This window comes from Salvelinus fontinalis, chromosome 16 (genome assembly GCF_029448725.1).
Source record: "Salvelinus fontinalis isolate EN_2023a chromosome 16, ASM2944872v1, whole genome shotgun sequence".
NCBI lineage: Eukaryota > Metazoa > Chordata > Actinopteri > Salmoniformes > Salmonidae > Salvelinus > Salvelinus fontinalis.
In genome coordinates, this window is record NC_074680.1 from 4,499,357 (window position 1) to 4,518,381 (window position 19,025).

At 43.6% G+C, this 19,025-nt stretch overlaps 1 protein-coding gene across 1 annotated transcript in view; it reads right to left on the minus strand.

Annotated features, from left to right (window-relative positions):
* Positions 1–19,025, minus strand: part of LOC129812542 (MAM domain-containing glycosylphosphatidylinositol anchor protein 2-like) — a 279,019-nt gene that overhangs the window by 127,918 nt on the left and 132,076 nt on the right. The window contains exons 7-8 of the mRNA XM_055864183.1: positions 12,245–12,574; positions 8,635–8,928 (exon numbers count right to left, since the gene is read on the minus strand). Of these exons, the coding sequence (XP_055720158.1) occupies positions 8,635–8,928; positions 12,245–12,574 (624 nt within the window). The remainder of the gene's footprint in view (positions 1–8,634; positions 8,929–12,244; positions 12,575–19,025) is intronic.

Genomic DNA, 19,025 nt, shown 5'->3' on the forward strand with positions numbered 1-19,025 from the left:
TTTATAAATGCCTGGATTTTAATTTCGGTAATTCTCTTATAAAATGGGTCAAAATAATGTATAGCAACCCCAGGTGTAAAATAGTAAATAACGGCTACTTCTCTGAGAGTTTTGAATTGTCAAGAGGAGTTAAACAAGGGTGTCCGCTGTCACCATATCTACTCGTTATGGCCATCGAAATGCTAGCTATTAAAATCAGATCCAATAACAACATTAGAACATTAGAAATCCAATGCTTAAAAACAAAGGTGTCCATGTATGCCGATGACTCAAGTTTTATGTTAAGTCCGCAAGCTAGATCCCCGCAATGTCTCATTAAAGATCTAGACAACTTTTCTGTACTCTCTGGACTAAAACCTAATTATGATAAGTGTACAATATTACGTATTGGATCCTTAAAAAATACAACTTTTACATTACCTTGCAGGTTACCTATAAAATGGGCTGATGGTGAAGTAGACATACTCGGTATTCATATCACAAAAGATATAAATAAGCACTCCACAATGAATTTCAATAGAAAACTAAAAATTAAAAAATTGACTAGATCCTGCAACCATAGAGAGGTAAATACCTGTCTATTTATGGAAAAATTGCCCTGATTAACTCCTTAGTCATATCTTCCTGATGATTCGTTTTTCAAATCATATGAGCAAAAAATATCTTGCTTTATCTGGGACGGTAAACCAGACAAAATAAAAACGAGCCTATCTATATAATGAATATGAATTGGGTGGGTTGAGGTTATTAAATATAAAAGCTTCACTCATTCAAAAGTTTTATTTGAACCCTAAATGGTTCTCAAGTAGATTAATAAGAAAAGCTCATCCATTGTTCAAAAATGGCCTTTTTGCCTTTGTGCAGATTGCCATGTCTCATTTTCGATTAATTGAACATGATACCCTTTTCAGAGTATCTGTCTTTTTCAAACAAGCATTGGAGAGCTGGTTACAATTTCAATTTCACCCCCCTGAAAAGATAGAACAAATGTTACAACAAATATTATGGCTGAACTCAAATGTACTGGTTGATAAAATACCTGTATTTATGGGAAAGATGTTTGAAATGGGTATTTTGTTCTTAAATTATATTGTAAATTGTAATGGTAGAGTTATGTCCTTCATGGAGTTATCAGAATTGTACGGGAAGGTCTGCTCAATCCAAGAGTACAACCAATTGATTACAACATTGCCCAAAAATGGAGGAGGCGGGTGGCAGCGGGAGGAGGTAGGGAACTGGTCTGTCTGCCCAATATAAAGGATCAAAACTCGCAGAGGAATAAAAATAGCATAAATAGGAAAGTATACCAGTTTCATTTGAGGACCAGGATGTTGACAACTGTGCCATACAGATGGCAAAATAGTTGGAAAGAGATTTTTGATGTACCAATTCCATGGTACAGGGTGTATGAGTTGATATATAAAACAATGCAAGATTCAAAACTTCGTGCTTTTCAGCTAAAATTATTATATAGAATTCTTGCAACCAACAAAATGTTGAATATTTGGGGCATAAAATCATCGAAGCTCTGCAGATTTTGTTGTGAGGATACAGAATCAATAGACCATTTATTTTGGTATTGCCTGTTTCTGGTCTCAGGTTCAAGAATGGCTGAAAATGCATAGCATTGATCTAAAATTAACCCTAGAAATAGTACTGCTAGAAGATCTGGAGAGACCGGGTCAGTCAATTACTAATACTCTTAGTAAAAGTATTTATCTTCAACACGCAGTCTGTAGATTCTATTCGATTAGATAGATTGAAATTGTACGTTAAACATCATAGCATAGTTGAAAGATATGTGTTGAGTAGAAACCCGAAGTGGGTGGCCAGCAGAGATAGATGGGATGGGCTGAGGGAAGCTGAGGGTTGGTATATTGGATGGAATTGGAATTGGAGACAAATTCGAGTGGAGTTGCTGTGTAAGAGAGAGAATGATGGTCAAAAGATAAAGAGAAAAAAAGTCAAAATAAAACATAATAAATGTACATTTGAATGACACTAAGTGGCAGTGTTTTTACAACTAATGCCGGTTTGCCTGAGGCTGATGCCGTGCAGGTGTTTGTACACATGCATATACACACACTCTCATTTAAATAAACACATACAAGAACACACACATACATGTAATAGTGGCAGACATGCACACAAACATATAAAGTAGGCATTGCATTGTTGGCATTGTTGGTGCATTGGGGGGTTCTTGGGGGTGGGGAATGGAATTAATACTATTTATTATTTTTTCTTCCGGAGGAGGGGCTGTGAGAGGTGTCTCGGATGGTTGAGGGACAGCTATTGGGGAACTGTGGGGGGGGGGGGGGGATCTTGGAGGGTTCGGGCTTCACAAGATTGTGATCATGAAAAAGGAAACTATGACATATTTTATATCACTATCATGCACACGCACCCTCACACATAAGGATGGCTCGGTTGCGGAAAGACTGATACATGTTTGATAGTGTCTTGATGTTGTTTGTCCTTCATGTTCTAATACTTTAATGTTACCCCTTCCTTGTGTTTATTGTAGTAAATAATTATATATATTTAAAGAAAACATCTCAAGACATCAGTCAGGAAGTTAAAGCTTGGTCGCAAATGGGTCTTCCAAATGGACAATGACCCCAAGCATACTTCCAAAGTTGTGGCAAAATGGCCTAAGGACAACAAATTCAAGGTATTGGAGTGGCCATCACAAAGATCTGATCTCAATCCTATAAATAATTTGTGGGCAGAACTGAAAAAGCACGCAACGAGGCCTACAAACCTGACTCAGTTACACCAGCTCTGTCAGGAGGAATGGGCCAAAATTCACCCAACTTATTGTGAAGCTTGTGGAAGGCTACCCAAAAGGTTTGACCCAAGTTAAACAATTTAAAAGCAATGCTACCAAATACTAATTGAGTGTATGTAAACTTCTGACCCATTTTCAACCAAGCTTTAACTTCCTGAATGATGTCTTGAGATGTAGCATCAATATATTGTGGTGTACAGCAGGTCAGCCACCAGGGGTAGACTTGCCGAGGATTGGTGACAGACGGAGTATACATCACGAGGCGATGGCTCCATCTACTGGACGTGCCAGGTCTCGACAGGCTCTCCGGCCAGGACTAAAATAAATGAATAAAACGCTCAAACAAATGCTGCAGAAAGTCATCGAGCAGGACGGGAAGAACTGTCCTCCACTGGGTTTTCCCCTTTCGAACTCATCTACGGCAGGAGGACACGCGGCCAACTGGACCTCGCCAAGCAGGTGTGGGAAGCCCAACCGACCCCCTTACGCAGCGGTGCGGATGACAGCCATATTTCCAGTCATGAGGAACATATGGAGAAGGCCCAACGCACCCAAGCCCAGGTCTACAATCAGGGAGCCCAGCCCCGAGAATTCCAGGTGGGAGACAGGGCATTGTTCTTGATCCCCATGGCCGAAAGTAAGTTCCTGGCAACATGGCACGGGCCCTACGAGGTGATTGAGAAGCTGGGACCTGTCAATTACCGCGTACGGCAGCCCGGGAGATGGAAACCCCAACAGATTTACCATGTGAACCTGTTGAAGAAATGGCATGAGAGGACAGCCTTGGCCGTGTTATGGTCGGGACCAAGGACGCCAACGGTATCAGTGGTGGTCCCGAGCAATGAGGACCTCGACCCGGCCCAGAAGCAAGAGCTCAGGGAGCTCGTCGATCGGAACACGGCGGTGTTCTCCGAGATGCCGGGCCGCACGACCCTCATTGAACACCACATCTGTACCCTGCCCAGGGAAACGCTACGAAAGAGCCCATATCGGATTCCGGAGGCCCGAAAGAAGTCCGTGAAACAGGAAGTGGAGGCTATGCTGAGGATGGGGGTCATTGAAGAGTCTCACAGTGCATGGTGCAGCCCCATCGTGTTGGTGCCCAAACCGGACGGTAGCCTGCGCTTCTGTAATGAGTTCCGGGGTGTGAACGACATAAGCTTGTTTGACGCGTACCCCATGACGAGGGTGGACGAGCTCATCGACTGATTGGGAAAGGCCCAGTACATCAGCACCCTTGACCTGACCAAAGGATATTGGCAGGTACCGTTGGCAGCTTCCTACCGGGAGAATACGGTGTTTTTGACACCAGACGGATTGTATCAGTACCGAGTGATCCCGTTCATTCTGCACGGAGCCCCGCCACATTCCAGCGACTGATGAACAAAGTACTTCGACCACATCAGCAGTACGCAGCGGCATATTTGGATGATATCATCATCATCCGCAGTCAAGGTTGGGAAGAGCACCTGACAGGCCTCCAGGCAGTGCTGGACGCGCTCAGACAAGCACGGGTTGATCGCGAACCCCAAGAAATGCAAACTAGGGTTTGAGGTGGTGGAGTACCTGGGGTATTTGAAAGCCCCAGGAGAGGAAGGTTCACGCGGTACGTGACTGGCCTGTTCCACGCACCAAGACCCAGGTCAAGTCCTTCCTGGGACTGGCAGGATACTATAGCCGGTTTATCCCCAACTTTGCGGCTATAGCTTCCCCCTTAACGATCTAACTAGGGCCCGCCACCCGAAAACAGTGAAATGGACGGACGAGACAGAAGCGGCGTTCAGCCGCCTGAAGGAAGCGCTGTGCTCCCATCCGATTCTCGTAACACCCGATTTCCAGGTGCCGATGTTGGTCCAGACGGATGCATGTGAGACGGGACTAGGGGCCGTTCGGTCCCAGATACACGATGGGGAGGAGCTCCACATCATGTACATCAGCTGAAAGCTGATACCCAGAGAGAAAAAATACTCTATTGTTGAGAAAGAGTGTCTAGCGGGAGTGGGCGCTAGACACTCAAGTATTACCTGTTAGGTACCCACTTTCACCCTGGTCACGGACCATGCTCCCCTGGTCTGGATGGCCAGGGAAAGAGACTCAGACGATCGGGTCAGCAGGTGGTTCTTGTCCCTTCAACGCTTCTCTTTTTCTGTTGTGCACAGGTCAGGGGCGAAGCATGGAAACACGGATGCCCTATCGAGAAGGGAGACATACGTCGCACTGATGACAGTCCCCTCCCCGACAGAGCTAAGGAGGGTACAGCAGGTCAGCCACCAGGGGGAAACTCGACGAGGCCTGGTGACAGACGGAGTATACATCACGAGGCGATGGCTCCATCTGCTCGACGTGCCAGGTCTCGACGGGCTCTCCGGCCAGGACTAATTGGGCCTGATTAGGGATTGGTGACTAATCAAGGGCTGATTGCTCACCAGCTGTACAAGTCACACAAAGCTGCCAGAAGGGCAGCACACAGGGGAATGACCAGGGGAGGAAAGGACTCCCGTATAGTTGGGGACGGTACCAGAGGTAACAGGAGAGAGTTTTTGATCCCCACAGGATACAGCAAGACCCGGAGACCAGAAGACGATATCCCGGAGAGGGTCTCTTGGGGGAAGACTTATTATTTTCTTTTGGACTATTATTTTAATAAACACCTTTGAAACTGAGCTAATCCTACTCTGTCTGTGTCTGATCTGTGTAAACGTTTTGACCCAACCCCCTGGTCTGCCACAATATCCACATAATTTTTCATCCTCATGATGCCATCTATTTTGTGAAGTGCACCAGTCCCTCCTGCAGCAAAGCACCCCCACAACATGATGCTGCCACCCCCGTACTTCACGGTTTGGATGCTGCTCTTTGGCTTGCAAGCCTCCCCCTTTTTCCTCCAAACATAACGATGGTCATTATGGCCAAACAGTTATATTTTTGTTTCAACAGACCAGAGGACATTTCTCCAAAAAGTACAATCTTTGTCCCCATGTGCAGTTGCAAACCATAGTCTGGCTTTTTTATGGGGGTTTTGGAGCAGTGGCTTCTTCCTCGCTGAGCGGCCAATCAGGTTATGTCGATATAGGACTCGTTTTAATGTGGATACAGATACTTTTGTACCTGTTTCCTCCAGCATCTTCACACGGTCCTTTACTGTTGTTCTGGGATTGATTTGCACTTTTTGCACCAAAGTACGTTCACAGAACGCGTCTCCTTCCTGAGCGGTATGACGGCTGCGTGGTCCCATGGTGTTTGTACTTGCGTACTATTGTTTGTACAGATGAACGTGGTACCTGGGAGGGAGGGTTAGGGAGGGTTTGGCCGGTAGGGATATCCTTGTCTCAGTATGTAAAATGTAATAAAAATGTATGCACTCTTCTGTAAGTCGCTCTGGATAAGAGCGTCTGCTAAATTACTAAAATGTAATGTAAATGTACCTTCAGGCATTTGGAAATTGCTCACAAGGATGAACCAGACTTGTGGAGGTCTACAATTTCTTTTCTGAGTACTTGGCTGATTTCTTTTGATGTTCCCATGATGTCAAGCAAAGTGGCACTACGTTTGAAGGTAGGCCTTGAAATACATCCACAGGTACACCTCTGACTCAAATGATGTCATTTGGGGCAGCAGGAAGCCTAGAGCATTGGACTAGTAACCAAGAGGTTGCAAGATTGAATCCCCTTGCTGACAAGGTAAACATCTGTCGTTCTGCCCCTGATCAAGGCAGTTAACCCACTGTTCCTAGGCCGTCATTGAAAATGTGTTCTTAACTGACTAGCCTAGTTAAATAAAGGTTAAAAAAAACTATTAAAAGATGAGCCTATCAGAAGCTTCTAAATCCATGACATAATTTTCTGGAATTTTCCAAGCTGTTTAAAGGCACAGTCAACTTAGTGTATGTAAACTTCTGACCCCCTGGAATTGTGATACAGTGAATTATAAGTGAAATAATCTGTCTGTAAACAATTGTAGGAAAAATTACTTGTGTCATGCGCAAAGTTGATGTCCTAACTGACTTGCCAAATCTATAGTTTGTTAACAAGAAATTTGTGGAGTGGTTGAAAAAACGAGTTTTAATGACTCCAACCTAAGTGTATGTGAACGTCCGACTTAAATATACATATAAAAAATTGATTTAAAAGTAAAAATGTATGTAGCAATTGCATATTGCCCATTTTAATTTTAATCAAGCATATAACCAGCATTTACCCTGTCATATTTACACCAACACCATGAGTCAAAGGAAATCCCACGGCCCTGGTTGTTACTGTTGTTTACCACTCCTGTTTCTGCTATTCCTAGGTGTGCATAGCACTGCGTACAGTAACAGACAACTGTCATGTCCTACACCTCCTTATCTGTGTCAATACACTGTTTAGTGCACTCATCCAGAAAGAGCAGGACGGGAAGAGAGAGAGAGGGTGGTAAGGGAGAGGGGGAGGAGGAGTGGCATCTGCATCCCAATGCTACAGCTAGGCTATGTTCCAAATGGCACCCTATTCCCTATATAGTGCACTAATTTTGACCAGAGCCCTATTGTTGTAGTTCTGATTGTACATGGCTAGGTCTCACTATGCCCGGCGCTCTGGGCACAGCCCTCCTTCCTCTTCAGCCCCCCTTTCCCCTAGCCTCCTTCTCGCCTGTTTCTGCACAGTCCACAAACCTCAAACGGTCCTGCTGGGGCCACACTAAGGACAACTCTGAGGCCAGGCTGCCTGGGGTGCTCTCACTCCAGTGACTCAGTGAGAGCTTCTGTGAAATAGTGTGTGTGGCCTAGTGACAGACACACAACACACACACACACACTACCGCATTAATCCATGAATGCACACAGGCACGCTCAAAACACACAGACCTTCATGAATCCATGAACGCACGCACATGCACACGCACACACACACACTTCCTACGGCTCATCATTCCTCACCCACCTCACGGTCCATGTATTTTTGCGTGGTGGTGGGAGGGATATAAGGTCACAGGACACAGCTTTTTCAGAGGCTTGACACTAGTAAGTTAGAAGCGGTGATCCGAGCGGTGAGCAGCTCTGCATTTCTATAAACCATCTTCCTAACACAGACGCTATAAATTAGACTGGATGTTTCTCACCCTATGTAGTGCACTACTTTTGACCAGAGTAGTGCACTACATTGGGAATTGGGTTCCATTTGGTATGCATCCATCAAAGCTCTATGACCTCTAATAGTGTCTTCCTCCATCATGTCACCAGATAATTTCCTCGTACGCATGTATGTACAAGGTCAATAAACGTTTTGGATTATGCAATTATAAAATGCCTCTCGTTTCTCTTAAGTGTAGGCCGCTAATGGTCATTAACACTGAGATATGACCCTTTCCCGTCACGTTTTCGGCGTGACTGAGTTAAAGTCGTGTTGAAACGTACATAGGGAATTGATTATGTTACGTTAACCTTTCAACCTGGGGAAATTGAATCCAGACATTTTAATGATTAGGCGAGATGATTTGCGAAATGCGTAACGCACCAAGGTTATGTGCTGTTACTAATTGAAATGAATGATGTATTGAATTGATGAGGTATGATGTAGCGAACAAAATATAATACCGATAGCAACATAAGAAATTCCCACACGTCTAACTTTAAACCCCTTAAAACGTATGTGCATTCCAGTGTACAGTCGACTCCTGATAAGTGCCAATCAGATTGTAAGTCACAATTCAAATATATCATTTTGAATTTTGCACGGTTCACCCACCTCTCCTGACCTCCTCCTTACAGAGACCTATCCAGCTCATGGAACCAACGTACCCCACCGTGGTTCAAACCCATTGCATTTATCAGAAGTGTACTGTAAAAGTATATCCAGAATACTCACATTGCACGGTGAGCTCCACCAGTGCTTCCCGGGGCTTCACGTTGAAGCCGTTGTACTGGCTGGTGGCGCAACGGTAGGTTCCAGTCATCTCCCGCGAGACATTGACTATGCGCAGCACACCATCGTAGCTTTCTGTCTGAAGGCTGCCATCGGGCATAGGCACCTCCTTGTCAGCCCTCGACCAGAGGATGATGGGCTTGGGCTTCCCAGACACCAGGCACTGCAGGTCCACTGTGTCACCCTCCTGGACCACCATGGGGGACTTGCCTCGCGGCACCGTCAGCTCCGGAGGGACTGGGAGAGATGGAGAAAAAAACGTAACGTCACTTAACTTTACGTGGTGCTACTTTGTGATGTTTCGTTGCGTTACATTGCTTTACATGTTACCTTATGTGATGTCACTTTGCGTAATGTTCCTTTATGTGATGCTATTTTAAGTTCCCGTTTTACGCAATGTTACTTTACGCAAAGTTACTGGGGTAGAGCCACGTTTTATCCCAACCCAGCACTAACACTTTATTTAACTAATCAACAAATCACCTAGACCTTGAAAAGCTGAATCAGGTGGGCAAGAACAAAAGCCTGCACACCCTATAGTTCTTCAGCCAGGATAAGGGGCTGGTAAACAGTATATCACAAATCACTCAGTGGGACGCAGGAAGCCCTTCGATTTTTTTCCCTGTGCATTCTGACCATCCAACCCTCTGAACAACCCCATCATCCTCCCCCCTCTCCAGCAGCGCTATGACTGTGGTATCCTTGTTTCGATTCATCCTTCATCCCCTGCTACTGCAATCCCAATCCGCCGCTGCCACACTGAAATAAAAAGCTATGAATACAAAAAAGCGCCAAATATGTAATAGAGTAAGGGAAGGGAACACAGAACAGAGAGGCAACGAATGAACAGACAGGTCTCATTTATTTGGCGCGTTTGAGGGGTAGCCATCTCCCCCTGAGCTTTCAGCTCTGCTCCCCTACGGGGGTTCTCTGCCAGAGGCATATACTATCATTCCAACCCAGGCCAATCATTCTGGATAGGCTTTACTTTGCTTAGCCCAAATGGATTTTAGTAATGCATGTTGGAGGCTTCTTCTCTGCTCCATTGGTTAATATACTGGAGGTGACAACAAAGGCAAATGCAGGTCTTAAAAATGTGAATCTGACGAACCGATCAAGACAGCTAGATAAGAGGGAAGGAAAGAACACACACCACCTGAGACTTACGTAAGTAGTTGCAGGAGACCTGTGCCAGAGAGGGAAGCATGTGTGTGTGTGTGTGTGTGTGTGTATTCCAGGTTGATGCACGTTAGCATGTCCTACAAAGGCTCCCGCACAAATAGACCCATCTATTTCTGGGTTTATGCGTTGTAGCTACTCACAAAAGTAGTTTTAATGGACCAATGATCCTAATGGTCAGCTCCTTGATGTTTTTAAGTTCTCCTTCCACTTCATTGCCAATTTACCAATCCTCCCGCCCACAACAGGAATAATAATGTCCGGGCTTATCATCAAACATTTGATGTTCCGCTCCGGCATTACTAACTCATTATCAATTGTTTTTAAGAAAAAACACCTAAAGATCTTTTGCATCAGTTCGTACGCCAACAAACTAAAGAAAGATTACAGAGGGAGTAGCTAATTAGGAGAAAATAACACAGGTGACCCTACACTAGCAGGCTGTAAATAATCATTAGGTTTGGAAGTAGGAATGTGCATATTAGCGACAGATTTAGGCCTGATTGAATGGACAGATCCCAACAATCTGGCCCGAAAACACTCACATTAGAATCTGGACATTACTGTAAACTCATCATGCTTTAAAACCCAACACATAAGGATTATGGACTGTATATGAATGGAAGTCTGTGTTTTTGCCTCGTCTGCCCATCGTTCAGTTATGGCGTGTCCTTCCTATCAAAGTACACATGCTTTGTATGTACTTTGTATGTACTTTGTGTATTGCCCACTAAGAGGGGTAGGTAGGGGTGTGGAGGGGCTGTCCCATCATCTCATCCTTCATAAACACTGAAAGAGCTTGATGACTTTCCATATCCCTGTAACCCAGGGCTCTCCAAACTTGTTCCTGGAGAGCTACTGTCCTGTAGGTTTTTGCTCCAACTCTAATCTAGAACACATGATTCTAATAATTAGCGGGCAGATAAGCTGAATCAGGTTAAATACAACTGGGGTTAGAGCGAAAACCTACAGAAGGGTAGCTCTCCAGGAACAGGGTTAGAGAGCCCTGCTGACAACATTTACAAACGAAGCATTTGTGTTTAGTGATTCCGCCAGATCAGATGCAATAAGGGGTGACCATGGATGTTCACTTGATCCAGTTTAAAAAAATAAAACGATTCTAATTGTCTTCTATTAACCTCTTGTACAAGGCATTCAAAGCCGTGTTCCCAAATTATGGGATTCAAATTAATCCCAGAATCATTGAAAAGTGAAAGACTAAAGTTACATACATGGGATGCATTAGTGAATTTCAGAATGTCTGGAATAGAAAAGGCAGAAATAAAACAATTCAATAAGCATTCGCAGCCAGTCATCCAAAACCACCACTCCACAATGCAGAAATAGCAAAAAACAAAGACAAACCCTTGAATGAGTGTTCTAAAACCCCTGACCAGTAGTGTACATACACACACACACAAAAGTATGTGGACACCCCTTCAAATTAGTGGCTTTGGCTATTTCAGCCACACCCTGGCAAACATTGACAGTAGAATGACAGTGAAGTCTCCCTAGACCCCAACTGTAATAACTTAATAACTATAACTATAATAACTTAATACTATAATAACTTAATAAATTACCAGTGTTACCACATGACAGATGTTGACTATTTTTTTTTATTTTACCGTTATTTTACCAGGTAAGTTGACTGAGAACAGGTTCTCATTTGCAGCAACGACCTGGGGAATAGTTACAGGGGAGAGGAGGGGGATGAATGAGCCAATTGTAAACTGGGGATTATTAGGTGACCATGATGGTTTGAGGGCCAGATTGGGAATTTAGCCAGGACACCGGGGTTAACACCCCTACTCTTACGATAAGTGCCATGGGATCTTTAATGACCTCAGAGAGTCAGGACACCCGTTTAACGTCCCATCCGAAAGACGGCACCCTACACAGGGCAGTGTCCCCAATCACTGCCCTGGGGCATTGGGATATTTCTTAGACCAGAGGAAAGAGTGCCTCCTACTGGCCCTCCAACACCACTTCCAGCAGCATCTGGTCTCCCATCCAGGGACTGACCAGGACCAACCCTGCTTAGCTTCAGAAGCAAGCCAGCAGTGGTATGTAGGGTGGTATGCTGCTGGCCGAGCTTGACAACAGCTTGACAACATGACAACCTGACTAGCTTTTATTGTTAGTTTTCAATGTTAATCTTATATGTGTTGTATATGTTCCTTGTCATTTTATATTTACGCTGAAAAATGATTTTCTATCCGCCCAAAAAAATAATTGTTCAAACACTTTTGTATTACTGTATTACTATGTCGTCCTGTAATGATGAGCCCTACAATATGCTACTTTAGTCAACTGTGCCACAAACCTATTAAACGACTAGAAGGACAACAGTACAGCACAGTCCATTGCTCACCTGTAGTCGAAGAGATATTGACGTCGATGCTGACTTCAGGGATGCCGCCGTTCTTCAGCGCCGCCACGCAGGTGTACGTGCCAAAGTCTGTGAACTTGAGGTCAATGATGTCCAGGTTGGTAGTGCCGGGCTGGACGTCGGGGTCGGTGTGGGTGATGACCATGCGCTCCGAACTGCGCAGCGGCCGGCCATTCTTCAGCCAACTGAACAGAAGCTCCTCGGAGGGCGTTGCCTCTACCTGGCAGGAGATCTTGACCTCGCGCCCGATTTGGATGTTGTCGTCGTTGTGGTACGGGTCAGGCGTGATCCAGAAGCGCCCCTTCTTTAGCCCTACGGAGAGAAAGAGTATTAGGCTACATCAGCACTGATGCTAATTTGGGTTCCGTGTTTGTCCTATAAATAAGCAACCGTACTGTACTGCTTGTATATATAATTATGGCTGCTACCTGGGATCACAAAGGGTGTCAGTTTTTAATAAAGACGCCTGAACGAAAGCTAGCTCACCAAAGCTAGCTAGGAGAATATTGGTGTCAGAACTGGAATCCGAAGTCACGTCTCCCTTTAGAGACCAAGAAAAAACACTGGGAATAAGTCATTGTATACTATACAGTGGCAAGAAAATGTATGCGAACCCTTTTTTAATTACCTGGATTTATGCATACATTTTACATATAATGTGATCAGATCACATTTTATCACATCAGTGTGCTTAAACTAATAACACAAATTATTGTGTTTTTCCATATTGAATACATAATTTAAACATTCACAGTGTAGGTTGGAAAAAGTATGTGAACCCCTAGGCTAATGACATCTTCAAAAGCTAATTGGTGTCAGGAGTCAGCTAACTTGGAGTTGACTCAATGAGACCAGATTGGAGATTTTGGTTAGAGCTGCCCTGCCCCATAAAAAACACTCAGAAAATGTGAGTTTGCGATTCACAGGAAACATTGCCTGATGTGAACCATGCCTCGAACAAAAGAGATCTCAGAAGACCTAAGGATTAAAGAATTGTTGCCTTGCATAAAGCTGGAATGGGTTACAAAAGTATCTCTAAAAGTCAGTCCATGGTAAGACAAATTGTCTATAAAAATTGAGAAATTTCTACTCTTCCTTGGAGTGGCCGTCCTGCAAAGATGACTGCAAGAGCACAGCGCAGAATCCTAGAGTGTCAGCTAAAGACTTACCGAAATCTCTGGAAGATGCTAACATCTCTGTTGACGAGTCTACAATATGTAAAACACTAAACAAGAATGGTGTTCATGGGAGGACACCATGGAAGAAGCCACTGCTATCCAAAAAAAAACATTGCTGCACGTCTGAAGTTGGCAAAAGAGCACCTTGATGTTCCGCAGCGATACTGGCAAAATATTCTGTGGACAGATGAAACTAAAGTTGTGTTGTTTGGAAGGAACACACAACATTATGTGTGGAGAAAAAAAGGCACAGCACACCAACATCAAAACCTCATCCCAACTGTAAACTATGGTGGAGGGAGCATCATGGTTTGGGGCTGCTTTGCTGCTTGCTATCAGCTTGCTATCATCGACGGAAAAATTAATTCCCAAGTTTATCATTATACATTTTGCAGGAGAATGTAAGGCTATCTGTCCGCCAATTGAAGCTCAACGGAAGTTAGGTGATGCAACAGGACAACAACCCAAAAGACAGAAGAAAATCAACAACAGAATGGCTTGAATGGCTTCAACAGAAGAAAATACGCCTTCTGGAGTGGCCCAGTCAGTCCTGACCTCAACCCAATTGAGATGCTGTGGCATGACCTCAAGAGAGCAGTTCACACCAGACATCCCAAGAATATTGAGGAACTGAAACAGTTTTGTAAAGAGGAATGGTCCAAAACTCCTCCTGACCGTTGTGCAGGTCTGATCCACAACTACAGAAAACATTTGGTTGAGGTTATTGCTGCCAAAGGAGGGTTAACCTGTAATTAAATGCAAGGGTTCACATACTTTTTCCAACCTGCACTGTGAATGTTTACACGTTGTGTTCAATAAAGACAAAACAATTATAATTGTTTGTGTGTTATTAGTTTAAGTAGATTGTGTTGGTCTATTGTTGTGACTTAGATGAAGATCAGATCGTATTTTATGACCAATTTATGCAGAAATCCAGGTTGTTCTAAAGGGTTCACATACTTTTTCTTCCCACTGTAACTATTGTAGGTCCGAGAGACTTTCCTGGTCAGGTTATGTGGTCAGGACAAACGTATTAGGAACGGCTAATAAGAGCGCAAAAAAATAAGAGCCCAAGTCCCAGATTCTCTGAGAGAGGTTGCATTTTAGTGAATGAACAAATTACTTGAGGTTGTTTGTTTTCCGACTTCATTGTAACTGTCACACACTTTTCCACAAAGACAGCGGTACATGTTTCACAACAAGAGGCTCATCATTTTTTTTACCATATTGTTTTCGATAAACATCACTTTCCCATTTACCTCAGAGTTCATATGCATATTTGCAGGACATTAAAAGCATTAAAAATATCAGCAAAAATATTTCCAATGTACCAATTTATAATCAATTTATAATTTATAATGTAAATAAGTGATCTACCAGTAGTCTCTCGGGCCCTTTTCCATTTACTATATATGTGGTATCTAATACTTTGAAACAAAAGGAAAATATTTGTGCCTTCAGTTGAATTCAAATGTTTGAGCAGGCAGCTTCAAGGGTTAAAGCCACAATTGAAGTAAAACGTCAACTCAGAGGACGCAGGCAAAGGGGATGAAAAACTTCCAATACAAAAATAGCTGTTCCCACACTCCCAAAAACAACATATATTATTTAAACATGATTTTTCACAATCAAACAGTGAATGTATTTGTAAATGTTAGTTTTACGCTTGTTGTAAGTCCATATGCCATCTCTCCAGAGTTGCGTAGTGGCCAGCACCTACAAATAGCCCAGGCGAGTGTGTGTGAAGCATCATATTGTCCCTATTAATCAAGATGAAAATAAAATGCCTCCAAGACACTGACTTTGAGAAAACCACTGCACCACTGGATCAAGCCAGAATGATGAATGTGAAGTCACTCGCTCATACAGTAGGCCTACATTAATAGTAAGTGACTACAGATGGAGTCGTGAAGTGAATCAGCCAGCTTCATTCAACAATATTTATTTTGTAAGTAATGACATTCACCTTGTGCTTGAATGTTACGCAAGTCATTTTACTAACATGGCAAAAAAATAAAATGTCAGTGAAGCTTGCTAGCAGCAGGCAGGCTACAACAAGCTAAATCAGCTGATGAAATCACTGGTGACCGATATACAGTACTTACAAATATTTAGTGCAGGAGTGTTTTTACAACTTTCTGACTGTCAGAGTATGCACCTGTGTCTGCCCCAGTGCCATTGTTTCATAGCAAGTGAGTCATCCCCAAGACAGATTGTGGGATAGAATGGCTGCGAATGGACTTAGAATTGGTTGAATATTGATAAGTGGCAGTTGGGATATCGAGTGTGATGTCAATGCTCATTTTGGCAAAAACACTTGCAGACTTGAGTGATCACTATCGAAATCAACAAGTGGACACTCGATAAAGGGCTTAGGGCCAAGTGTTTTGACCAAAATGATACTAAGCCCAGAAAAGCCCAAATTATTGTACCGTTATCCAATAGATATGATATACAGTGTATTAGGAAAGTATTCAGACCACTTAAATTTTTCCATATTTTGTTACGCAGCCTTATTCTAAAGTTGATTAGATATTTTTTGCCCCTCATCAATCTACACACAATATCCCATAATGACAAAGCAAAAGCAGTTTTGTAGAAATGTTTGCAAATGTATACATAAAAAAAAATGAAATATCACATAAGTATTCAGACTCTTTACTCAGTGCTTTGTTGAAGCACCTTTGGCAGCGATTACAGCCTCAAGTCTTCTTGGGTATGATGCTACAAGCTTGACACACCTGTATTTGGGGAGTTTCTCCCAGTCTTCTCTGCAGATCCTTTCAAGCTCTGTCAGGTTGGATGGGGAGCGTCGCTGCACAGCTATTTTCAGGTCTCTCCAGATATGTTAGATCGGGTTCAAGTCCGGGCTCTGGCTGGGCCACTCAAGGACATTCAGAGACTTGTCCTGAAGCCACTCTTGTGTTGTCATGGCTGTGTGCTTAGGGTCGTTGTCCTGTTGAACCTTCGCCCCAGTCTGAGGTCCTTGAGTGCTGTGGAGCAGGATCTCTCTGTACTTTGCTCCGTTCACCTTTCCCTGAATCCTGACTGGTCTCCCAATCCCTGCTGCTGAAAAACCTCCCCACAGCATGATGCTGCCACCACCACGCTTCCACGTATGGATGGTGCCAGGTTTCCTCTAGATGTGATGCTTGGCATTCAGGCCAAAGCGTTCAATCTTGGTTTCAACAAACCAGAGAATCTTGTTTCTCATGAGCTGAGAGTCTTTAGGTGCCTTTTGGCAAACTCCAAGCGGGCTGTCTTATGCCTCTTACTGAGGAGCGGCTTCCGTCTGGCCACTCAACCATAAAGGCCTTATTGGTGGAGTGCTGCAGAGATGGTTGTCCTTCTGGAAGGTTCTCCCATCTCCACAGAGGAACTCTGGAGCTCTGTCAGAGTGACCATCGGCTCAGTTTGGCCAGGCGGCCAGCTCTAGGAAGAGTCTTGGTGGTTCCAAACTTCTTCCATTTAAGAATGATGGAGGCCACTGTGTTCTTTTGGACGTTCAATGCGGCAGAAATGTTTTGGTACCCTTCCCCAGATCTGTGCCTCGACACAATCCTTCAAACTCATTTTATGTTCTAACATGCACTGTCAACTGTGGGACCTTATATAGACAGGTGTGTGCCTTTTCAAATCATGTCCAATCAATGAATGTACTCCAATCAAGTTGTAGAAACATCTAAAGGATGATTAATGGAAACAGGATGCACCTGAGCTCAATTTAGAGTCTCATAGCAAAGGGTCCGAATACTTATGAAAATAAGGTTTCTGTTTTTTATTTTTAATACATTTGCCAAAAATTCGCTTTGTCATTATGGGGTATTGTGTGTAGATGGATGAGATAAAAAAAAAATCAATTCTAGAATAAGGCTGTAATGGAACAAAATGTGGAAAAAGTCAAGGGGTCTGAATACTTTCAGAATACACTGTATAGGCTACAACACATTACGCAGGACAGAAAAACATAAAAGTCCACAGATGTAGCTAGCTACAGTATATGCTCTCTTTGTTGTTGTTTTTTAAAAACTTTTACCCCTTTTTCTCCCCAATTTCATGGTATCCAATTGGTAGTTACAGTCGTGTCTCATCGCTGCAACTCCCATTCGGATTCTGGAGACAGGCGACGGTCGAGAGCCGTGCGTCCTCCGAAACACAACCCAGCCAAGTCGCACTGCTTCTTGACTCAATGCCCGCTTAACCCAGAAGCCAGTTGCACCAATGTGTCAGAGGAAACACCGTACACCTGGCGACCGTGTCAGCGTGCATTGCACCCGGCCCGTCACAGCGCGATGGGACAAGAACATCCCTGCCGGCCAAACCCTCCCCTAATCCGGACGACGCTGGGCCAATTGTGCGCCGCCCCATGGGTCTCCCGGTCGTGGCCGGCTGCGACAGAGCCTGGACTCGGCCAAGGATCTCTAGTGGCACAGCTAGCACTGTGATGCAGTGCCTTAGAGCACTGTGCCATTCAGGAGGCCCTAGTAGATGCTCTCTTGGGTAAATAAATGAAAGCTCCAGCAGGCTAAACTTTTTGAGTGTGTGGACTGTATTACTGTATTATATTATATGGACTGGAATTACGTACCTAGTTCAAACCGTGATAAAGCAGGGAGAGAACATGCGATTCTGGTGCAGCACATGCGGCCTACAAAGTTACAAGTATAGGCTAGCGAATTTGATTTGAATTTTGAAATATAATAGGGCCTTTCATAATAATTCCCCTAATGTTATTAGCTTTCTCTCTCTAGTGTTACTTTACTCCTGCCTCGCTTTCAACAGTTAAATGAAGTAAGTTTTGTTATCCTTATCTTCATCATTCTAATGACATGCTTGAATAATATAGAACTAGAATTGGATAGAATAGTTATGGCTCTGAATAAATAACTGCTAGCCTACCACCATCACGTGTTCACTCTTCTTTCAAACTACCCGTGAGTTCTATAGGCTGCTGTATTTAACATTCAGCAAACAAGAGATTGCGTCCCTCTTTGAATAGTCTATTGGTATAAGAAATTATTTTTAAAAAGTATGTCCAGCAAGCTATTCTAGTCTAGTTTTTCCTGCATGGGACTCCAAGAGCTAAGGAGCATTTTTTAAGGAGCGAGGCCAGCGGAGCACAGGTGCGTGAGTATTGCACAAGAGACAGAGGCTACAAGTTAGAAGCTTATTATGCACAGTGCATCATACATTAGCTAAATATAAGGCTAATACTGCATAGAATGTATTACCTGAAAGAGGTGGGCTAGGACATCTATCTATCTATAGGCCTATATATCAATCTTGAACAGGATGATCTATTTTGGATAGAATTTGAATGGAATTGATGGAGGGAGAAGGAATGTGAGAGAGGGCTCGCAAATGGACTGATTTAAAGCAACGATATTCGAGTGACAGGCTGTTTTAAAACTCTGCAGCTGCAATAAAATGTTTTTTTAATCTTCACAATGAAAAAAATAAGGTGACCCCCGAAAGCCAAATGGAGATGTGTAAATTAGACGCACATTCAGTCTTTATAATGCTTGAGCAAATGTAGGTCTACCTGTCGCAAGAAAAAGTGACCGTGATGAGATGATAGGTCTACA